The 18,030-nt window shown below is 36.9% G+C and overlaps 1 protein-coding gene and 2 long non-coding RNA genes across 7 annotated transcripts; 2 read left to right on the top strand and 1 right to left on the bottom strand.

Annotated features, from left to right (window-relative positions):
- Window positions 1–200: 200 nt before the first annotated feature.
- On the bottom strand, window positions 201–1,581 carry LOC110230901 (putative FBD-associated F-box protein At5g56700). Its single transcript, XM_021035143.1, has 3 exons — window positions 745–1,581; window positions 493–633; window positions 201–419 (listed from the first exon to the last, which is right to left on the bottom strand). Exons 1-3 carry the CDS (start codon window positions 1,579–1,581, stop codon window positions 201–203), a joined length of 1,197 nt encoding a protein of 398 aa, XP_020890802.1.
- A 4,306-nt stretch (window positions 1,582–5,887) lies between these two features.
- On the top strand, window positions 5,888–8,486 carry LOC110224254. Its single transcript, XR_002328917.1, has 3 exons — window positions 5,888–7,068; window positions 7,585–8,310; window positions 8,404–8,486. It is a non-coding gene; the product is annotated as an uncharacterized LOC110224254 (long non-coding RNA).
- Window positions 8,487–8,589: 103 nt separating this feature from the next.
- LOC9322822 lies at window positions 8,590–14,053 on the top strand. Of its 5 annotated transcripts, XR_002328916.1 has the most exons (9): window positions 8,590–9,091; window positions 9,249–9,317; window positions 9,386–10,054; window positions 10,142–10,534; window positions 10,763–11,040; window positions 11,271–12,808; window positions 13,180–13,245; window positions 13,611–13,674; window positions 13,782–14,053. It is a non-coding gene; the product is annotated as an uncharacterized LOC9322822 (long non-coding RNA). The 5 variants fall into 5 exon arrangements; XR_002328914.1 differs by having other exon boundaries at window positions 8,590–9,317; XR_002328915.1 differs by having other exon boundaries at window positions 8,590–9,644; window positions 9,927–10,054.
- Window positions 14,054–18,030: the final 3,977 nt, after the last annotated feature.

Raw genomic sequence — 18,030 nt, 5'->3', positions numbered from 1 at the left:
TTAAGATTAGATTGTGTTAAAAAAAAAAAAAAAACACTCTTTAAAATTAGATCATCTTGTCGATGTGCATATCCAGCAAAACCCTTGATCTCTTTGGTGTGTATATCCTGTGTCACACCTTGCTCGGAATGGCATTAAAACGTAAAGGATTCAGTATGGATACTATATTACTATCCATAATCTTTGACAACAAAACAAACCTAAAAATCAATAAAAACAATCTTCTTTTCACGCAAGACTAAGAAAGAGTTCAAGTAACGAGCATTTTTTAAGATAAAACTAAAGAAATCTGACTCTTCTGGTCTTCCGGTGTACCCTGAAAACTCGAAAGTTTCAAGACTCTCCAACAAACATTCAGGAACAGAGCTCTGTTCAATGTTCCAGCTACACGGTTCCCACTCCCCAAGCCATGGATATCTCTCACTCTGAGATATAAAGGAGACAGTTAATACTACCATTTAAGACCGAAAAAGAGTCAACAAAGAAACTTACAGTATAAGCGAAGATATTGAGGATTAGAAGTTTAGGAGAATCTTGGAGCAATTGGACAAGTAACTTCGACCAATCATCATTACAAATATGTAGCCTCAGATATTCAAGCTGCTTGAAGACAATACCAGCATGATACACAGGCTGCACACGTGAAAACGTAACATATTTATTGCTATAAGTACTATATTGCAACTGAAATCTTGATGCTGAGAGATTGAAAAATATTACATCTACGCCATGGTTGGTATGTACGCGTAATATAAGCCGTTTGACAGATGTGACTGATATGAGAAGCTTCTCCGGATTCTGCTCAACATCGATAACTGCCTCTTCAAGTTTTCGCATACCTTTAATCAAGTAGGAGAAAGCGTCTCTTTGATCCGTAACTTTGAAATATTTTAAAGGAGGAGTTACTATCACAACCTCATCAGAAAAACATTCACTGCTTATCTCTAAGGTTAAACGCTGCAAGGACAGGACAATAATAACCAACCCTTTCACATTGTTATTCTTATATCGTTCAATACTCAGATCTTCCAGAACAGGGCAACAGGACAGAAGCAGCTCAAGAGATTCTTCGGTTGAGTATGTCACCTCACTGATTTGCAAGGTTTTCAAGGACGGGAGATAAGCCATACCAGGAACTTCCACAAGAATCACCCTACTGCTAAGATTTAAAGCCACAAGCGAACTGCAGGTATACAAACTATTCGGCAATAACACAGGTTCATTACAGGTAGTAATATAGATTATACTTAGCTCTTGAACACGGCGAGAAACTGAAATACCAACCCAACGTTTGATATCCTCAGGGCAAATTACATCATGAAGAAATCTGAGCCGCAAGCTTTCAATGATCGGAGCTCTGTATAATGCCAGATTCTTGTCAATAAAATTTCTATACCTCTGGCATGAAGACAATTCAGAAACATTGATGTCATTGATATCATCATACTCAAGTTTAGGCAAACACATCCAAAGAAACTCCCATCGTTTAGACAAAACGCTAGTGGATACAGCAACTTTTGTTGGAAGAAACGACAATATCATCACCAGCAAGTCATCAGACAACTCACTCATTTTCGCCATATCTTTACAAATCCAAGATACTGAAACATTCGACGGAACTTGTGTTTTTCCAATCCTGAAAAAGAAAAAAGCAACAACGACAAGAATACTCCGTAAGACTTACGGATTTGTCAGAAGCCAACCAAAAGAATTAGTAAAACAAAGCCACAGAGAAAAAAGAACAGAACCCTAGAAAATCCCTCGGAGAAATGAGGAAAAGGAAGAAGAAGGAAGTGTTTTTCAGAAGTTATAAGATTCGTAGAACTTCGCCTCTCACCATCAATAAACTCACCACCATCTGACCGTTCGGCTTCATTTTACAGAATCGTGTCGTTTCAGCGATTTTTTGGGAGAGAAGTGAATAATGAATGTCGTTTTTTGTTTTTTTTTTCACAAGTGGGATTTTATTGATGAAACATATCATACATGGGCCAACAAAGCCCTAACAAAAAAAAAAAAAAAAAAAAACTAGGATAACAAAAGCCCAAGAAAAACTAGCATCACTTCAGAAAAAGATTTGATCAACAGTAAAAATCTAAAGTTTGGAGATGTTGTTAAGAGTTGTACCAGAAAAACTACTACTAAAATGAGAGTATTCCTGGCGCGTCTACGTTTCGCTATAGTCGTTCCGGGAAGACTCCGTTTAAGCTCGTTTTTTTTTCCAAACAAACGACAAAAACCATCAGCATTTCTAAGTTAAATCTGATTTGAAGGGGATAACTGAGGCAAGTCATGACTTTTTACCTCTGATGTTAGTTTGTTTTATGATATATTTTCAACTTTTGTGTGATGGTGCAGTTTATTCCGGAGGAGTCTTTCCGGCACATGGGGGATAACTGAGGCAAGTCATGACTTTTTACCTCTGATGTTAGTTTGTTTTATGATATATTTTCAACTTTTGTGTGATGGTGCAGTTTATTCCGGAGGAGTCTTTCCGGCACATGGGTTCCTTAACCAGATATGAATAATGAATTAGCTCTATAAACACTAACCACATAGATGAAGTGCAAAATTTGGAGGACTCTACTGGGGAAATGAATGAATTCTGGCTGGCTGGTTAACCTTTGGATTTTTCATTAGTCGACCTAGAAACTTAGATATTTACATGCAAGTGAGCATAATGCAGAGTATTAATTTTCTCTATTTTGTTATAACAATTAGCTAGGTGTTGTGTGAACTAGGGCTGGGCACTGATACCCATTACAATTTTTTTCACACGTAAATATCTAAAGTTTGGAGATGTTGTTAAGAGTTGTACCAAAACAAGTACTACTAAAAAGAGAGTATTCCTGGCGCGTCTACGTTTCGCTATAGTCGTGCCGGGAAGACTCCGTTTAAGCTCGTTTTCTTTTTCCAAACAAACGACAAAAACCATCAGCATTTCTAAGTTAAATCTGATTTGAAGGGGATAACTGAGGCAAGTCATGACTTTTTACCTCTGATGTTAGTTTGTTTTATGATATATTTTCAACTTTTGTGTGATGGTGCAGTTTATTCCGGAGGAGTCTTTCCGGCACATGGGTTCCTCGTTTTCTTTTTCCAAACAAACGACAAAAACCATCAGCATTCTACAACGGATCAACGTTTTCCAAGCAGATCTACGATCCATACAATAACCTAGGAAGAGAAATCAACACTTGGGGAAGAGAAACTGTAGAGAAAACGAAACTGAACGGTTGCTTGTAAGAGAAACAAACACAGAAATTGATAACCGAGTTCACGGCTTAACCGCTACGTCTCGGGGGAGCGGAAAGTGTCGGAAAGTGTCGGACAACCTTAACAAATGATTTTTGATTGGTTGTGGTGGAAAGTGTCGGACAACCTTAACAAATGATTTCTGAACCCTTCAGAAGAAGGATGAACAATTCTGAACCCTTCAGAAGAAGGATGAATGATTCTGTGTGGCTCGCTTGAGACTATCGTATGAAGATAAGTTGCAACTAGAAAACAGCATCCACAAAGTGAAGGATGTGGCTGCTAACTATATGATGAAGTCATACTCTCACTCTCTACTCTCTTCATCTCCTAAACCATCTTCTTATATTCGTGCTTTTCGTTTTTCTCACTCTTGGTTGTGGTGGAAAGTGTCGGACAACCTTAACAAATGATTTCTGAACCCTTCAGAAGAAGGATGAACAATTCTGAACCCTTCAGAAGAAGGATGAATGATTCTGAACCTTAACAAATGATTTTTGATTGGTTGTGGCGGAATGTGTCGGACAACCTTAACAAATGATTTTTGATTGGTTGTGGTGGAAAGTGTCAAGCTTCGTACGTCCTTCCATTTTTGCTTGAGACTAAATAAAAGAGACCGAGAAGGTAGAAAAAAGATAAAGACAGAGAAGATGGATTTTTAGTGAATGAGATGAACCACCTCCCATATATGATGAGAAAAACGATAGGATAGTTTTTGGGATGCTCTATCACAAAATAGGTAGTTATGCATCTATTTTCCTAACACAAACAACAAAGAATCGATGTCACAACAATAAGGAAATGAAAAATACCAAACCAAACTGAAGCAATTGATTCGTAAAAGGGAATGAAATCGCAGTAAACCGAGTTGTTTTTGGTTGAGTTGTTTTCCAACCCGAATGGTTCTGTTCGAGTCGGGTTTATACCGAACCGAACCGTATCCCGACGGACAAAAAGCTAGGTCAAATTTCTACAACGGATCAACGTTTTCCAAGCAGATCTAACATCATCCACAAAGTGAAGGAAGTGGCTGCTAACTATATGATGAAGTCATACTCTCACTCTCTACTCTCTCATCTCCTAAACCATCTTCTTATATTCGAATCAAATTTTTTTTTGTTTAGTTACCTTTTTCTTTATTCACGACATTGCTACTTTCTTTAGGACGTGCGTGAGTTCTTATATACAACATAATTACGTAATGCGTGAGCATTTATGAATACAGCTAAAGAATTGAATCAAACTCACATGAATTGAGAGAACAAAGTATATGTGGTTATGGCGATTCACATGATTCCTATGAAACAAAAGACAATGCTCATCAACACAAGAATCTAAGGATGTGATGATCCAAATCACTGATTCAGTGGATGGATGTTTAGGGTTTGCAGAGAACCCTACACTACATTCAGGAAGAATGATTTCTAAACCCTACACTAAACCGCTCAGCATAGAGATGCTCCATCAGTAGAGGCTTCCAGAATAGTTTCTCCTTCTTCTAGGGGGTTCAGAAATCATTAGTCCTTATATTCTGAAGGGTTCAGAATCATTCATCCTTCTTCTGAAGGGTTCAGAATTGTTCATCCTTCTTCTGACGCTCAGCATAGAGATGCTCCATCAGTAGAGGCTTCCAGAATAGTTTCTCCTTCTTCTAGGGGGTTCAGAAATCATTAGTCCTTATATTCTGAAGGGTTCAGAATCATTCATCCTTCTTCTGAAGGGTTCAGAATTGTTCATCCTTCTTCTGAAGGGTTCAGAAATCATTCTTTAAGGTTGTCCGACACTTTCCAACACAACCAATCAAAAATGATTTGTTAAGGTTGTCCGACACTTTCCGCCACAAATCAAAAATGATTTGTTAAGGGTTTTTTTGTGATGTGTTGAATCTGTTTTTTTTTTTTTAACGCTTAACGTTTTTATGTGGTGTTTCTTGTTTAATAAATTTAATTTTTAAATTAAAGCTTTTATAAAAGTTTATTAGTTGAAAAATGTTTTTATTCCATTAGTTAGTTTGGTGAATAATTTAAATTAAAATATTTTGTCAAATTAAATTCTCCTCGAACACATGAAGAATCACGAGGTAATGGGAGGTGGTTCATAGTCATTGACAGCTAAAAAATTAAAATAGAGATTGAAGTACAAGTACAAGTAAAAAAAAGATTGAAGTACAAGTAAAAATCTACGTCGTAAAAGTAAAAAACACGAAACGTTACTACAAGCCTTAACAAATGATTCAGAAATCCTTTTTCTAGGGGGTTCAGAAATCATTCGTCCTTATATTCTGAAGGGTTCAGAATCATTCATCCTTCTTCTGAAGGGTTCAGAGTTGTTCATCCTTCTTCTGAAGGGTTCAGAAATCATTCTTTAAGAATCATTCATCCTTCTTCTGAAGGGTTCAGAATTGTTCATCCTTCTTCTGAAGGGTTCAGAAATCATTCTTTAAGGTTGTCCGACACTTTCCAACACAACCAATCAAAAATGATTTGTTAAGGTTGTCCGACACTTTCCGCCACAAATCAAAAATGATTTGTTAAGGGTTTTTTTTGTGATGTGTTGAATCTGTTTTTTTTTTTAACGCTTAACGTTTTTATGTGGTGTTTCTTGTTTAATAAATTTAATTTTTATTCGCCAGGTAAGTGTAGCTAATCTGTAGAGTTTTTCTTTCTTTTGTTTTTCAATACTTGGTTCAATAGCTGTTGAAAATTAGCACTACTGAATATTTATTTGGTTGCAACATGAGCTGAAGTTCATTCAGATATGTTCCTTTTGAACCGTTTTTACTGAATTATTTTCTATTACTAGCCATTTTTTTTAGCTTGATTTCTTTGAAATGATACAGCTTTTTCTGTTTAATGCTTCTTACTTATGTTTTTGTAATACATTATTGAGTTTTACATCGTAGAGAGGAAACATCGGTCCTCTTAGGGTATGCTTTTAGGCGTTCCTACTTTATTAAGCGTCATCATTTCCTAGGATTAAGTTCTTATGGGATAGGTGAGTTTTCATTTGTATCATTTTATTTGTTTTAGTCAGATTCAAATAGGTTCCTACTTCTCTACATAATATTTGGTATACATGTGATCAATATTTGTGCTAAAGGGTTTTACGCGTTTCCTATGTTTATACCTACTTTAATTGATTTTATCTTTTCCGAATAGGGGAGCTAGTAACTTCTAGTAAATGTTTGCTTACTCAATTCTCCTTTTTACTATAGGCTTCTATGTTTTCCAGATTGTAGCAAGATACGTTTCAAACCTTGACAAGATTCCACATTTCTACCAAATATTTTTATGTCAGTTCTTTTGGGGTTGCTAAGTCAGGTCAAGAGATGTAGTCTTCAAGTTCTTAGCCGGTTCAAATACCTCTAGGAATGGTTTCAATTCTAACAGATCATCAGTGATAGTTAGCTTCATAAGATATTAAATTCTATTTTTAACTTTGTTTGATTTGGATAATTTCAGTTTTGATGCAGCTCAGTTTATAAGAACCTTACTTGTTTCATGGGTGATTTCTTTTCCAGGATCTATATTGCATTTGTGGTTTTCATGTTTATGTATTACTAATTTTGTGTTAGTTTACACTTCCGTGGATGCAGGAGACTGAAGTTTCTGGTTTCTTCTGTGGTATCTTCACATTCACATGGAAGTTGTTAATTTTACAGTGGTTTGATGCTACACTGACATGAGATGATCGTCTAAGTTTGAAATTACAGTATCTATTTACAAATATGCTGATATAAATTTTTTCTGGCAGCAAGCTGGTGTTGGTACTGGGAGTTTCAGCAACAGCCAACCGATGATCCTTTTGAATAATGTATGTGGTTACAGGTTTTATCTTTTTTTTTTTTTTGGATATCTCAGATGTTTGATATAAATTGTTATTCTTTTGTTTTAGAAAGAAAGAAGCTAGTGCGTATAAATCTTTCTATGTGCAATCACCTTGCCTGATTTTGCTCTGCATATTGGTCTTCTCTCTAGTGAAACTGGAAAGTTTTTTTTGTTTGGTTGTGCTTCTGGTCTTAACACTGCATATAGGTTTTTTTGCATGTTATTGGTAAATGAAAGTCAGGGTGTATATATATGAATTAGTTTTGGAAGAGGTTTAAAAGGTCATCTTATTTCATGCCTTTATCAGTATTTGATCGAAATTAATATTGTGATTTGATAGCATGTAGGGTATACTAGTAATTGTTTTGCTATTAGTTACATTTGCTAACAATCTCGCTGTAATTCTTTCACTGGGTTTTTAAGCGATTGTCTTTGGATCAGTTTCATTGTTTGATATCTAAGCTGCTTTGGTTAATATATTTGTTACATATCTTGGTTACAGGTTGTTGATGATTCTAGATACGTATAGATTTTGATGTTCCAAGATATGGATTTTCAGGTTCCTTCTCTTCTTCAGAGAGAATGTTATGTTGGAAGTTCTTTGTGATTAGTAGGCAAAAGTGATTGTATATATAGATCAGTTTTTTCGGCTCTTGATAATGTGGGTTCACTTCTTTGTGTTATGTTCTCTTTATTATAGAGCGTTCGTGTTTTCCCTCTTGCTTTAGGAGGATGGGTTTGACTAAACGTTTTCTTAGAATATAAATCATAGTCACATATTCTTGTTGGAGGCTTCTCTTTTTATTTAAATTACTTCTTATTATTATAATTGTTTTGGTATCAGTTATTTGTTCCTCTTTGCAGATTGACTTCTGGTTGTCGGAGGATTCTCTTGTTACATGAAGTCTCTCTTGTATGCTCATGTGTTCCGTTCAGACTTATTTCGCTTTCCCATTATGTGTTTCTTTCATGATCTATGGTTAAAATTCTGGTTCTACAAAACTTTGGTGACTCATGAAAGGCAGAGAGTGTGTTACGGGATTGAAAAGGAAGAGATGTTATGGGACTAGTCCTGGTTAAAGTGCTCTTAGATTTTAAAAATTAAATTTTGTTTTGCCGAAAAGGTAAATTCATTATTGCCACGGATTGCTCTGTTATTGGTTTTGCCGTAGTCTGTCTTTACTTCTTATTGACAGGAATAGAAGAAAGCAAAAATAGAGACTTGAAGGTAAAACGTTTATTCGAAAAGTCGAATCTTTAGGTTAAAACTATTTTCTTGAGAGTTTTAACTTTAAACACCCTTTTGCTTTTATTGCTTTAGGATCAAGCAAAGATGTCAAAGACCATAAAATTAAAGATGCACAATTATTGCAACTAATGACTTCTCTCCAAACAACCAGCTTGGTGAGTGGATTTGGTGTAGTTTCTTATGTTTATGATCTTAATTTAGACTTTTTTTTTTGATGATTCAATTTCATAACATGTGTTTCAGTAATCACCAGATTCTGGGGAAGAGATAGCTGTGAAAAGATTGTTAATGAAATCAGGAAAACGAGACAATGAGTTTGTAAACGAAATCTCATTGGTTGCGAAACTTCAACATCGTAATCTTGTTAGGCTTTTAGGTTTCTACTTAGAAGGAGAAGAACGACTTCTCATATATGAGTTCTTCCAGAACGCAAACCATTTGGCTACTTCTTTCTCAAGAAGTTTGACTTCTCATATATGAGTCAGGTTTTTTAAGGGTTTGGCTACTTCTTTCTCAAGGTTTATGTCATTGATTTTGTTAGCGTTATTAGATGTTAGATTCTATTTTTTACTTGGTTTGATTTTGGATAATTTCAGTTTTTATGCAGCTCAGTTTCTAGTAAGCATATTTGTTCTTTGAGTGATTTCTTTTCCAGGATCTATATTGCATCTGTGGTTTTCATGTTTATGTTGATTACTAATCTTGTGTTATTTTACACTTGCGTGGATGCAGGAGACTGAAGTTTCTGGTTTCTTTTGTGGTATATTCACATTCACATGGAAGTTGTTTATTATCTTCCCTTTTTTTAAGTTTGAGTACATATTGTGATGGATTTCATCTATTCAGTTTATGGCTTTATGTATATATTTGAACATGTTGAATTTAGCCATCTAACTTTTGTTTTCTCCCGACTTTAGGAGGATCAAGAAACAGCAGCTCGTTTAGCGAGCACAATGACATATTTGTTTAAGGGAAGAGCACTACAGGTACCTTGTTTTATTATTATAAGTAATAGCCACTGAAAGATTCAATAAATAACGTGATCTTCTTGCAGGCCCATATATTTGAGGGTAAAGAGCCTCCACAATTTGTTGCACTTTTTCAACATATGGTGGTCCTTAAGGTATTTCTTTTGATTGTTGCTGGAAGAAAATATATTATCTTTTAGGGTGGTTTGAGCTCTGGTTACAAAAACAGAATGATAGAGAAAGGTTCATCAGACGAAACCTACACCGCTACACGCCGGAATCAGTGCACTTTTTCAAGTATCTAGAACTGGAGTTCACAATAATAAGGCACTACAACTTAAAGCGGTAATTTTCTACCTTACTTTCTCTCTTGTTAAGTGCTTTCTACTTTAGACTGTTCAAAACTTCGGCATGGAAACCATAGTACGCATAAGCAGCAAGAGTGGCTGCTAAAGTTACTGAATTCTTAAAGGTAGTTTCTAATGGTGTTATCTTTGATTTTAGTTTAGCTGAAATTGTCTAAGTAGAGCCTATATAATTTTTATAAAGCTTATTACTCGTACTTCTTATCACAGTCTTCAATTGGTAAATTTAACCATCTTTTTTTTGCATGGGATTACTGTCAAGCACGCAAAAGAGGGACAAGGAGCTCATTCTTTTGGTTTGCACTTGGGGGAAAACAGAACTTCACCAGCAGATGGTTTCCTCCGAGACTGTTAGGGATTTTCACTTGTTCTCCTTTTCCTTCAGCAGAGGTGATTGAAATTCGGACATTAATTATTAGGGTCAAAGCATCAGGAAAATTTTAACTTTGTCTTCTTCTTTTCTACATGGATCCTTAGGAAAATTTCAGGTGCGAATTTAGAAAAATTATGCAACGTTTTCTTATCAGTTATCAAGATGTGTGCACAGTTGGAGAGATTCACAACTTTGGATCTCTAGAGGGAAGAAATGCATTTATGTGGGTTGGTCAATGTGTGGACCCAAAGGAAAAACAAACATAAAGTTTTGAGATTAGCCAAGTAATATGCTTCATCAGTTTTGCTTCTCAGCATAAGTTATTGCTCCTCGTTTTCTACCTTGTTTCCTCTTTGTACAGTTTTGTGCAGAGATACATAGATCTGGTTGGTTCTCTGAACGGCTTGTCCCCAAAAGTTCCATTATAGGAAATCACAGAGGGAAATGAGCCATGCTTCTTCACCACTCATTTTTCATGGTATTCTACTAAAGCTACTGTAAGGTTTTCTGATCTCAGATATCTTTTAGGTTATTAGCATGAGAATGTGGTCTATTTTTAAGTATGGTGCTAGTTAATGTGATTGTGTTAGAGAGGGTTTGGGAATATACTCATTTAAAAGCAATTAAGTATGTTACACTGTATGCAAATGCCAATTCCGTTTTTCGTTAACTTCGACTTCTTTTTCTCATTAAGTTTAGCTTTGGTATGTTTACTTGTAACACAGGTGCAAGGGAATTCCTTCCAGAAGAAGGCAGCATTATTACTTGGTGCACGTTCTGGAGATACTTCATGCATGTGTTTTATGTTTCCTTGCTTTATGTACAATAGTAGCTGGTAAGAACAGATATGATAATGGAAAAACTGATGTTGAAACGTTTGTGTACAATTTACCCTTCTGCTGCAGGGTCTAGCAGTGGTAACCAAGGACCAAGGCAAAGTGCCTGCTGCTTTATTTGCCTTGACTTCTGCATTTAATTCTTCTTCCGGGAAATAAGCTCTCATGTAAATAGTATAAACTCCTTTTTTTGATGTTTCTTTCTGATACAAATATGAAGCTATTGACATATCATGAACTTCCGTGAAGACAAAAGGCTATGGATCTCATGTTAAATGAGGTCTCCTGTCATGGATTTTGCTAGTTGCCTTTTACTATGACATGTTTAGCAAATCACAGCTACTAGTGTCCCATGTTCTTGATCTGTTGACTTAGAAGCTCTTTGCTTTAACTGAAGGAGCTGCAGCTTTATCAACACTTCTTCATGTTGTGTCTTGGATGAGAAGAGAGGAAGCTGGCCCAATAAATATCCTTTATTCCTATCTACGTATTCTATTTGTTTAAGGTTACAACTGGAGTGACATTAACATTGGTTTGATTCTTTAATATACATTTTGGCTCCGTGATTGTTTTGTTTTCTGTTTATATGTGTAGTACTTCTTGTTGCCACCATGGAGTCGAGAGTGCAAGCTCTGCCATGTTCTGTTCGTTTCCCGATGGAGAATGGTTTCTTCTTCATCCTTCTTTTTTTTTAAGCCAATGTAAAGACTTTATTATTATATGATTTTCCGTTAACTCTGAATGTCCAAATGATCGCCTCTGTCTCTGTATGCGTTTGTCACATTTCTCTACATATCCAGTAAATTTCTTTGCATTTGGTGATTGCTTTGAGAGCGAGCATTTATGTTGCTCCACAGACTTTTGCTTTCTACACAAAGTGAAGAAGAAAAGAAGGGGGAAAAGAAGAAGAAAGGTTGTAGTGATAAAAAGACAATCATGGTGTTTGTAAAGAAATGTCATCACCAAATTAATCAACGGCCCGACCATATGATGCTTATGTATTTGTGTTCGAGACAATTGGTAGAGGCTCAATTAAGCCAGGATAGAACAGAGAAGATTTCTGCTCAAAAAGACAAGCAAATTATTCATTGCTCCATTAGTTTTATAAATACTCACTTCAACCTAAATATGCTTTCGTAAATCACCTAAGTCCTTGTCATTTATCATGTGGCCGGGCAACGTGGTAGTGTTGTTGGTGCCTCATGGCTTGTTTTCAGGTAATTTCTCGAACTGCCTTTGAATTTCTTAAAAATGTATTATCGATTGCCACATGATGGGAGTGTCTCTTAAACCTTTAATGATTTTATCTACAATACTTTCAATATAGTGCCTTACTTTGTGTTGATGTTTATACGGATTTCTTCTGTGATATGCAGCACAATCTCTATAGAAGCACTAGTTTGAATTAAAGAACACTTTTCAGGCAAAGTTGTTTATCTGATCAAAACTGGTTGTGCTATATATATTTTTTTAATTTTCTTTTACTTGGGTTAATGATCTTATATGTGACTAGTTGATAGGGCTGAATCTAAGATCCATTGAGTGACTGTACGAGAATTATGGCTTCATTTCATATCGCCTTAACGGTGATACTGACACGCTTGAAGCTGAATACAAGAAGAATGGATTCATGTCATATCTCCTTAACAGTGACAACTCGCTAGATTATCCTAGTTTCTATTTCAAGCAGCAGAGGACTCCAAGATTTTGAGCACTGAAGGTATGTTTTCTTTCAGGACTATAAGTTTATTTTGTTTAGATTTGAATCCTAATTTAGGTTTGTTAAAAACCATTGATTTCGTTTGGCTGCAGAGAATGTGTTGTATCATTTAAGTGAAAATTTGCATCGAGTGAAGTTGGTGGTTATGTCCTAAATGCAGGTTTAGTGGTGGAAAGTAAATATATCAGTGAGAGAAAGCATAACAAGGAATTCAGGTTTGGTGAAAATAATTTATGATTATTTTAGATATCTAGCTAATTATATGCGTTATGGAGTTTGTTGAGGGGTGGCTTGCTTTGAACAGTTGATGCATGTTTGGTTAGTTCTTTGAATCCTCTCTTATAGAGTTATGGTTTGCAAGAAACTGTCGTTTTTGCTTAAGATACATATGTTTATTTGGAGGCAAAATAGTTGTATCTACGTAATGAAGATGAGATAGAGTTAATGTTGTTAGAGGTAGTTTTCGTTAGCTTTCAATATGTTTCCGACTTGGTACATAACAAGCTCTGTTTCAATCTGTTCTGCAATATGATTGATTTTCCCAAGCATTGAAAAATATATATTTAACTAAGATCTCTCTTTCTAGGTGGAGGGACTTGTAGCGCTAATGGTAACCTAACTATGAGAATTCACAGTGATTGAGCTTGCAGAGGTTAGCTTTACTTTTGCCATCTTTCTTTTACTTCCTTGCAAAAAACAGAGATGAAAACCTTACTTATGAGCTTCTTTCTTTTTTCTATTCTAGTACTTAAAATTTGAAAACAGGAAAAATCAGATTCGATCTCAAATCTACTCCAACTAAAGAGTTTGTCAGAGATCATCTATTATAGTCACATGCTTTCCTCAGTCAAAATGTGATATGAATTTTTGCAAAATGTTTCCAGTTCAATTAGTTCAATAGGATGTTAATCTTTCTATCTAAGTCATTTATGTCATTTCATCCCCATGCACTTATCTTAAAGGTATTTGTCTGTTCTGTAAAATCCGGTTTCTTCTAACCCTTGAAATAATTTTCAGAAATTTTGGCTTGATGGATTCTCCAAGGGCATCCCGTATAGGCGTATATGCATCCAGGAGATAAGTATGTTGATCTATGTCACTTACAGCTCTATATATATAAACAACAAAGAGCCAGAATTAACATATTGAGCTATGTCAGTCACTAACAACAACACATGTTTCTTGCAGATAAGAAAGAGTTGACAAAGAAAAAGAAGAAGAACGAGAATGTTGACCGTAACAAACCCAAAAAGCCTTGATTCTCATTCTTTCTATTTTGGTCTTAAATATTTTTTAAATCTGTTTTGTATTCAATTTTATTGGGAAAACGCAAGAAAGATTTGTTGAGTATCCCGAGATCAACATCTCAATTCTTACCAACGATATTTCATTGAAATGGAAAGTAAAGAAACACGATTTTATTCATTGTTACTTGTGAAATTGAATTCCTGGTTTTGAGAAAAATCTTATTGATTTGTTGGTTTTGGGAACAATCTAATTGTAGTTGTAGGAAGTGGGTGAGCCAAATTTATATTGGAAGAGCTGCAAGTTAATGGAACAATAAGCCAGGACAGAACATAGAAGATTTTGGCTCAAAAAGACAAGCAAATTGCTAGATCTAGCTTTGGTTCTCCCTTTATTTTGCAGTTCAGGTTTTATGAAAATGATTCAAGACTCTTTAGAATTTAGCTAGTAATATGCGTAATGAAACTTTTTGATAGTTGGCTCGCTTTAAACATCGTTCTCGAGTAGAGTATTTTCTATTTTGAGTTGAATTTTGATCCACTTTTGCTAAGAGATTGTCTCAATGTCTGGTTTATTTCCAGGAAGCTCAAAACTCTTAGAGTAAAGACTCATTCATGGCTAAAAGTTGGACAGGTATGACATCTTATGATATAAGACTCGGTTAGGAGACTTATAAGAGCGCAAGAACTGACTCGAGTGGTGGACTCGACCGGCTAACTCGACGTGAGGTCGAGCTTAATGTTTTGAGGCGTGGACGAGTGAATACGAGGCGGATCGATGGGAAACTTAAGCTGGCTGTAGCGCACTCTCTTAAGTTTCAGTGGGTGAATTTATACGACAAGACTCAAAGGGATGAGGCCTGAAGTCGATGCGGAATCAAACAAGCTGGCTGTGACGCTCTCTCTTGTGAGATCAAAAGGATGGATGTGAAGTGGATCGATGGCACCACAGAGATGATGGAAGGATCTCTGATACAGCAAGGTAAACTCGAGCTTAGGTTGAATCACACAACCTAAGAACAAGCAATAGTCTCTACAAGGCGACGGCTTGAGAGGAAGAAAGTTCTACTTTATTGATATGAGAAAAAGCGTGAATGTTACAAAGCTGCAGGGGAACCTTATAAAGGGTTCTTCAGCTAGCCCTAGGGCGACTCAAATAACCAAAAACGACACAGCAACAGGACTTATTCGAAATTAAAAGAAAAGGAAAGTACTTAAACAACAAAAATGGAAAATAAGCAAAAATAAGCTAACTACGGTGCTCACTTGCTGGGGCTCGTTCCCTGGTCTCTTGGGATGCTTAAACCACTAGGAGAACTCATTCTTACCTGCACAAATCATAAATATTGAAAATACCTGATTTTGGCTTGAAGTGAGCTTGCTTGAGGCTGAAGTAGTCTTGTCTGGGTCTGGTCCGTCCAGCTTGATTTCCTTGATGGTTTCCTCCTCTTGGAGTCCTTTGAGCTCTAATTGATGAAGATCTTCAAGAGTTTCCACGTGATTACCTTCAAGCTTGTCTTCTTGTTCTACTTGAAGCTTGTTGGATCCATTGCTTGTCTTGGACGTATCTTGCAGCTCTGAAGTGTTCTTTGTTGAAATCTTGATGTTTTTAGCTCCTATACCTGCCAATGAAATAGACTTACAATGGGTTTCGGTTGGAGTTGCTTCCTTGAGGCTGAGACGTGCAAAGTCCTCGGGTGCACTTGAGCTTTCTTGAAAAGTCGTAGATACTTGAGTGTTTCTGGACATCTCTCCAAGTTCCATGGTGCTGAGTAGAGTCTCTACAGCCATGTTAACCATGTTTTCAGATTTCTACCAAGAGTGACTCGAAGTAAAGTAGATAAGGTACGGTTTACCACTTCGGTTTGTCCATCCGTTTGAGGATGACAAGTGGTAGAGAACAATAGCTTGGTTCCAAGCTTTCTCCACAAGGTTCTCCAGAAGTGACCTAGGAACTTAGAATCTCGGTCAGAAACAATAGTTCTAGGTATACCATGTAAACGTACCACCTCTTTGAAGAATAGATCAGCGATTTGTGTGGCATCATTGGTCTTGTCGCATGGTATGAAATGGGCCATCTTTGAGAACCGATCCACGACGACAAAAACTGAATCCTTATGCCTTATCTTTGGTAGTCCTAGGACAAAATCCATAGATATATCCACCCATGGGGCGTTAGGTATAGGTAAAGGTAAATAAAGACCATGAGGATGTAACCTGGATTTAGCTCTGTGACAAATGACACAACGAGAGCAGTGTTTCTCCACATCTTTCTTGAGGTGAGGCCAAAATAAATGATCAACTACTACAGCCAACGTTTTGTCAACACCAAAATGTCCCATTAGGCCTCCACCATGTGCTTCTCTTAATAGTAATTCTCTAAGTGATCCTTGTGGTACACACAACCTCTTGTCACGAAACAGAAACCCATCATGAAGGTAGTATGATCCATACGCTCCCTTCCCACAAGCCTCATAAGCTTCCTTAAAGTCTGGATCATCTTTGTAAAGGTCCTTAATGTGTTCAAAACCCATTACACGTGCCTCCATTGTTGATATCAAGGCATATCTTCGAGACAATGCATCTGCTACAACGTTCTCCTTTCCCTTCTTGTATTTGATAACATATGGGAACGTTTCTATGAACTCCAGCCACTTAGCATGTCTTCTCTTAAGTGAAGTCTGACCTCGTAGATGCTTAAGTGTCTCATGATCGGTGTGAATGATGAACTCCTTAGATAGAAGGTAGTGTTGCCATGTTTCCAATGCACGAACCAAGGCGTACAGCTCCTTGTCATATGTAGGGTAGTTCAATGTGGCTCCGCTTAGCTTCTCACTGAAAAATGCCACGGGTCTCTTCCTTTGATGCAGCACCGCTCCAATGCCCAAACCTGATGCATCACACTCTACCTCAAACATTTCTTCAAAATCCGGTAAAGCTAGAACAGGTGCATGTGTAAGCCGATCCTTGAGGGTGTTAAACGCAGTATCTTGAGCTGCTCCCCATGAGAATGGTGCATTTTTCTTAATCACAGCCGTGAGTGGTGCAGCCACCGTACTAAAATCTTTCACAAACCTCCTATAGAAGCTTGCTAAGCCGTGAAAGCTCCTCACATGTCCAATGGTGGTAGGAGTAGGCCATTCTTGGATAGCTTTTATCTTTTCTTCATCGACTTGTAGTCCCTGTTCACTCACTACAAAGCCTAAGAAAATGAGACGGTTAGTACAAAACATGCACTTCTTAAGGTTAGCATATAGGCCTTCCTTTCGAAGTGTTTTAAGCACTAGTTCCAGATGTTCTAAATGATCATTTAGGTTCTTACTGTAGATAAGAATATCATCAAAGTAAACAACTACGAATTTACTGATATAAGAACGAAGAACCTGGTTCATTAGTCGCATGAAAGTGCTAGGTGCGTTAGTCAAGCCAAAGGGCATAACTAACCACTCATATAGACCCTGCTTGGTCTTGAATGCGGTTTTCCATTCATCTCCCTCACGCATTCTGACTTGGTGGTAGCCACTTTTCAGATCAACTTTGGAGAAAATGGTTGAACCACTTAATTCGTCTAGCATATCATCTAAGCGTGGGATTGGATGTCTGTACTTGATGGTGATGTTGTTGATGGCGTGGCAGTCCACACACATCCTCCATGTACCATCTTTCTTGGGAACTAAGAGTACCGGTACAGCACACGGACTCAAACTCTCTCTAATGTAACCCTTATCCATTAAATCCCTTACTTGTCTTTCTAATTCCTTGCTTTCTTCAGGATTCATTCGATATGCTGGCTTATTGGGTAAGGCTGAGCCAGGAACAAGATCAATCTGGTGCTCTATGCCTCGAATTGGGGGTAAACCAGGGGGTATCTCCTCGGGAAATAGATCCTTGTACTTGTTGAGGAGGGGCTGAACCGTTGGTGCGATTTCCAGATCACTTATACCTGAGCTTAGACACTCTTTAAACATCATTAGTAGTACAGTGCCTTGGGCACTAAGGGTTTTACAAATAGCTCCAGAAGATAAATAAAGGGTTGGTTTTCTTACTTCTACCTCTTTGTTCATCCGAATTTGAAGTTCATGAACTTCAGAAGGACTAAGAGGTGCTAGGTTATACTTACGACCATTATGTGTAAGAGAGTAGTGGTTTGTTCGTCCATCATGTTGTGAGGCTCTGTCAAACTGCCATGGTCT

Source organism: Arabidopsis lyrata (genome assembly GCF_000004255.2).
Source record: "Arabidopsis lyrata subsp. lyrata unplaced genomic scaffold ARALYscaffold_2, whole genome shotgun sequence".
NCBI lineage: Eukaryota > Viridiplantae > Streptophyta > Magnoliopsida > Brassicales > Brassicaceae > Arabidopsis > Arabidopsis lyrata.
This window is presented reverse-complemented; position numbering and strand designations above follow the sequence as displayed.

Excerpts from the sequence above, each read along its gene's own strand:
- LOC110230901 (XM_021035143.1), bottom strand. The coding sequence starts at position 1,581 with ATGGCGAAAATGAGTGAGTTGTCTGATGACTTGCTGGTGATGATATTG. Across the intron at positions 634-744 it reads TCAAACGGCTTATATTACGC|CCTGTGTATCATGCTGGTAT; the intron begins GTACATACCAAC and ends TCACGTGTGCAG. Across the intron at positions 420-492 it reads TCAATATCTTCGCTTATACT|AGATATCCATGGCTTGGGGA; the intron begins GTAAGTTTCTTT and ends TCTCAGAGTGAG.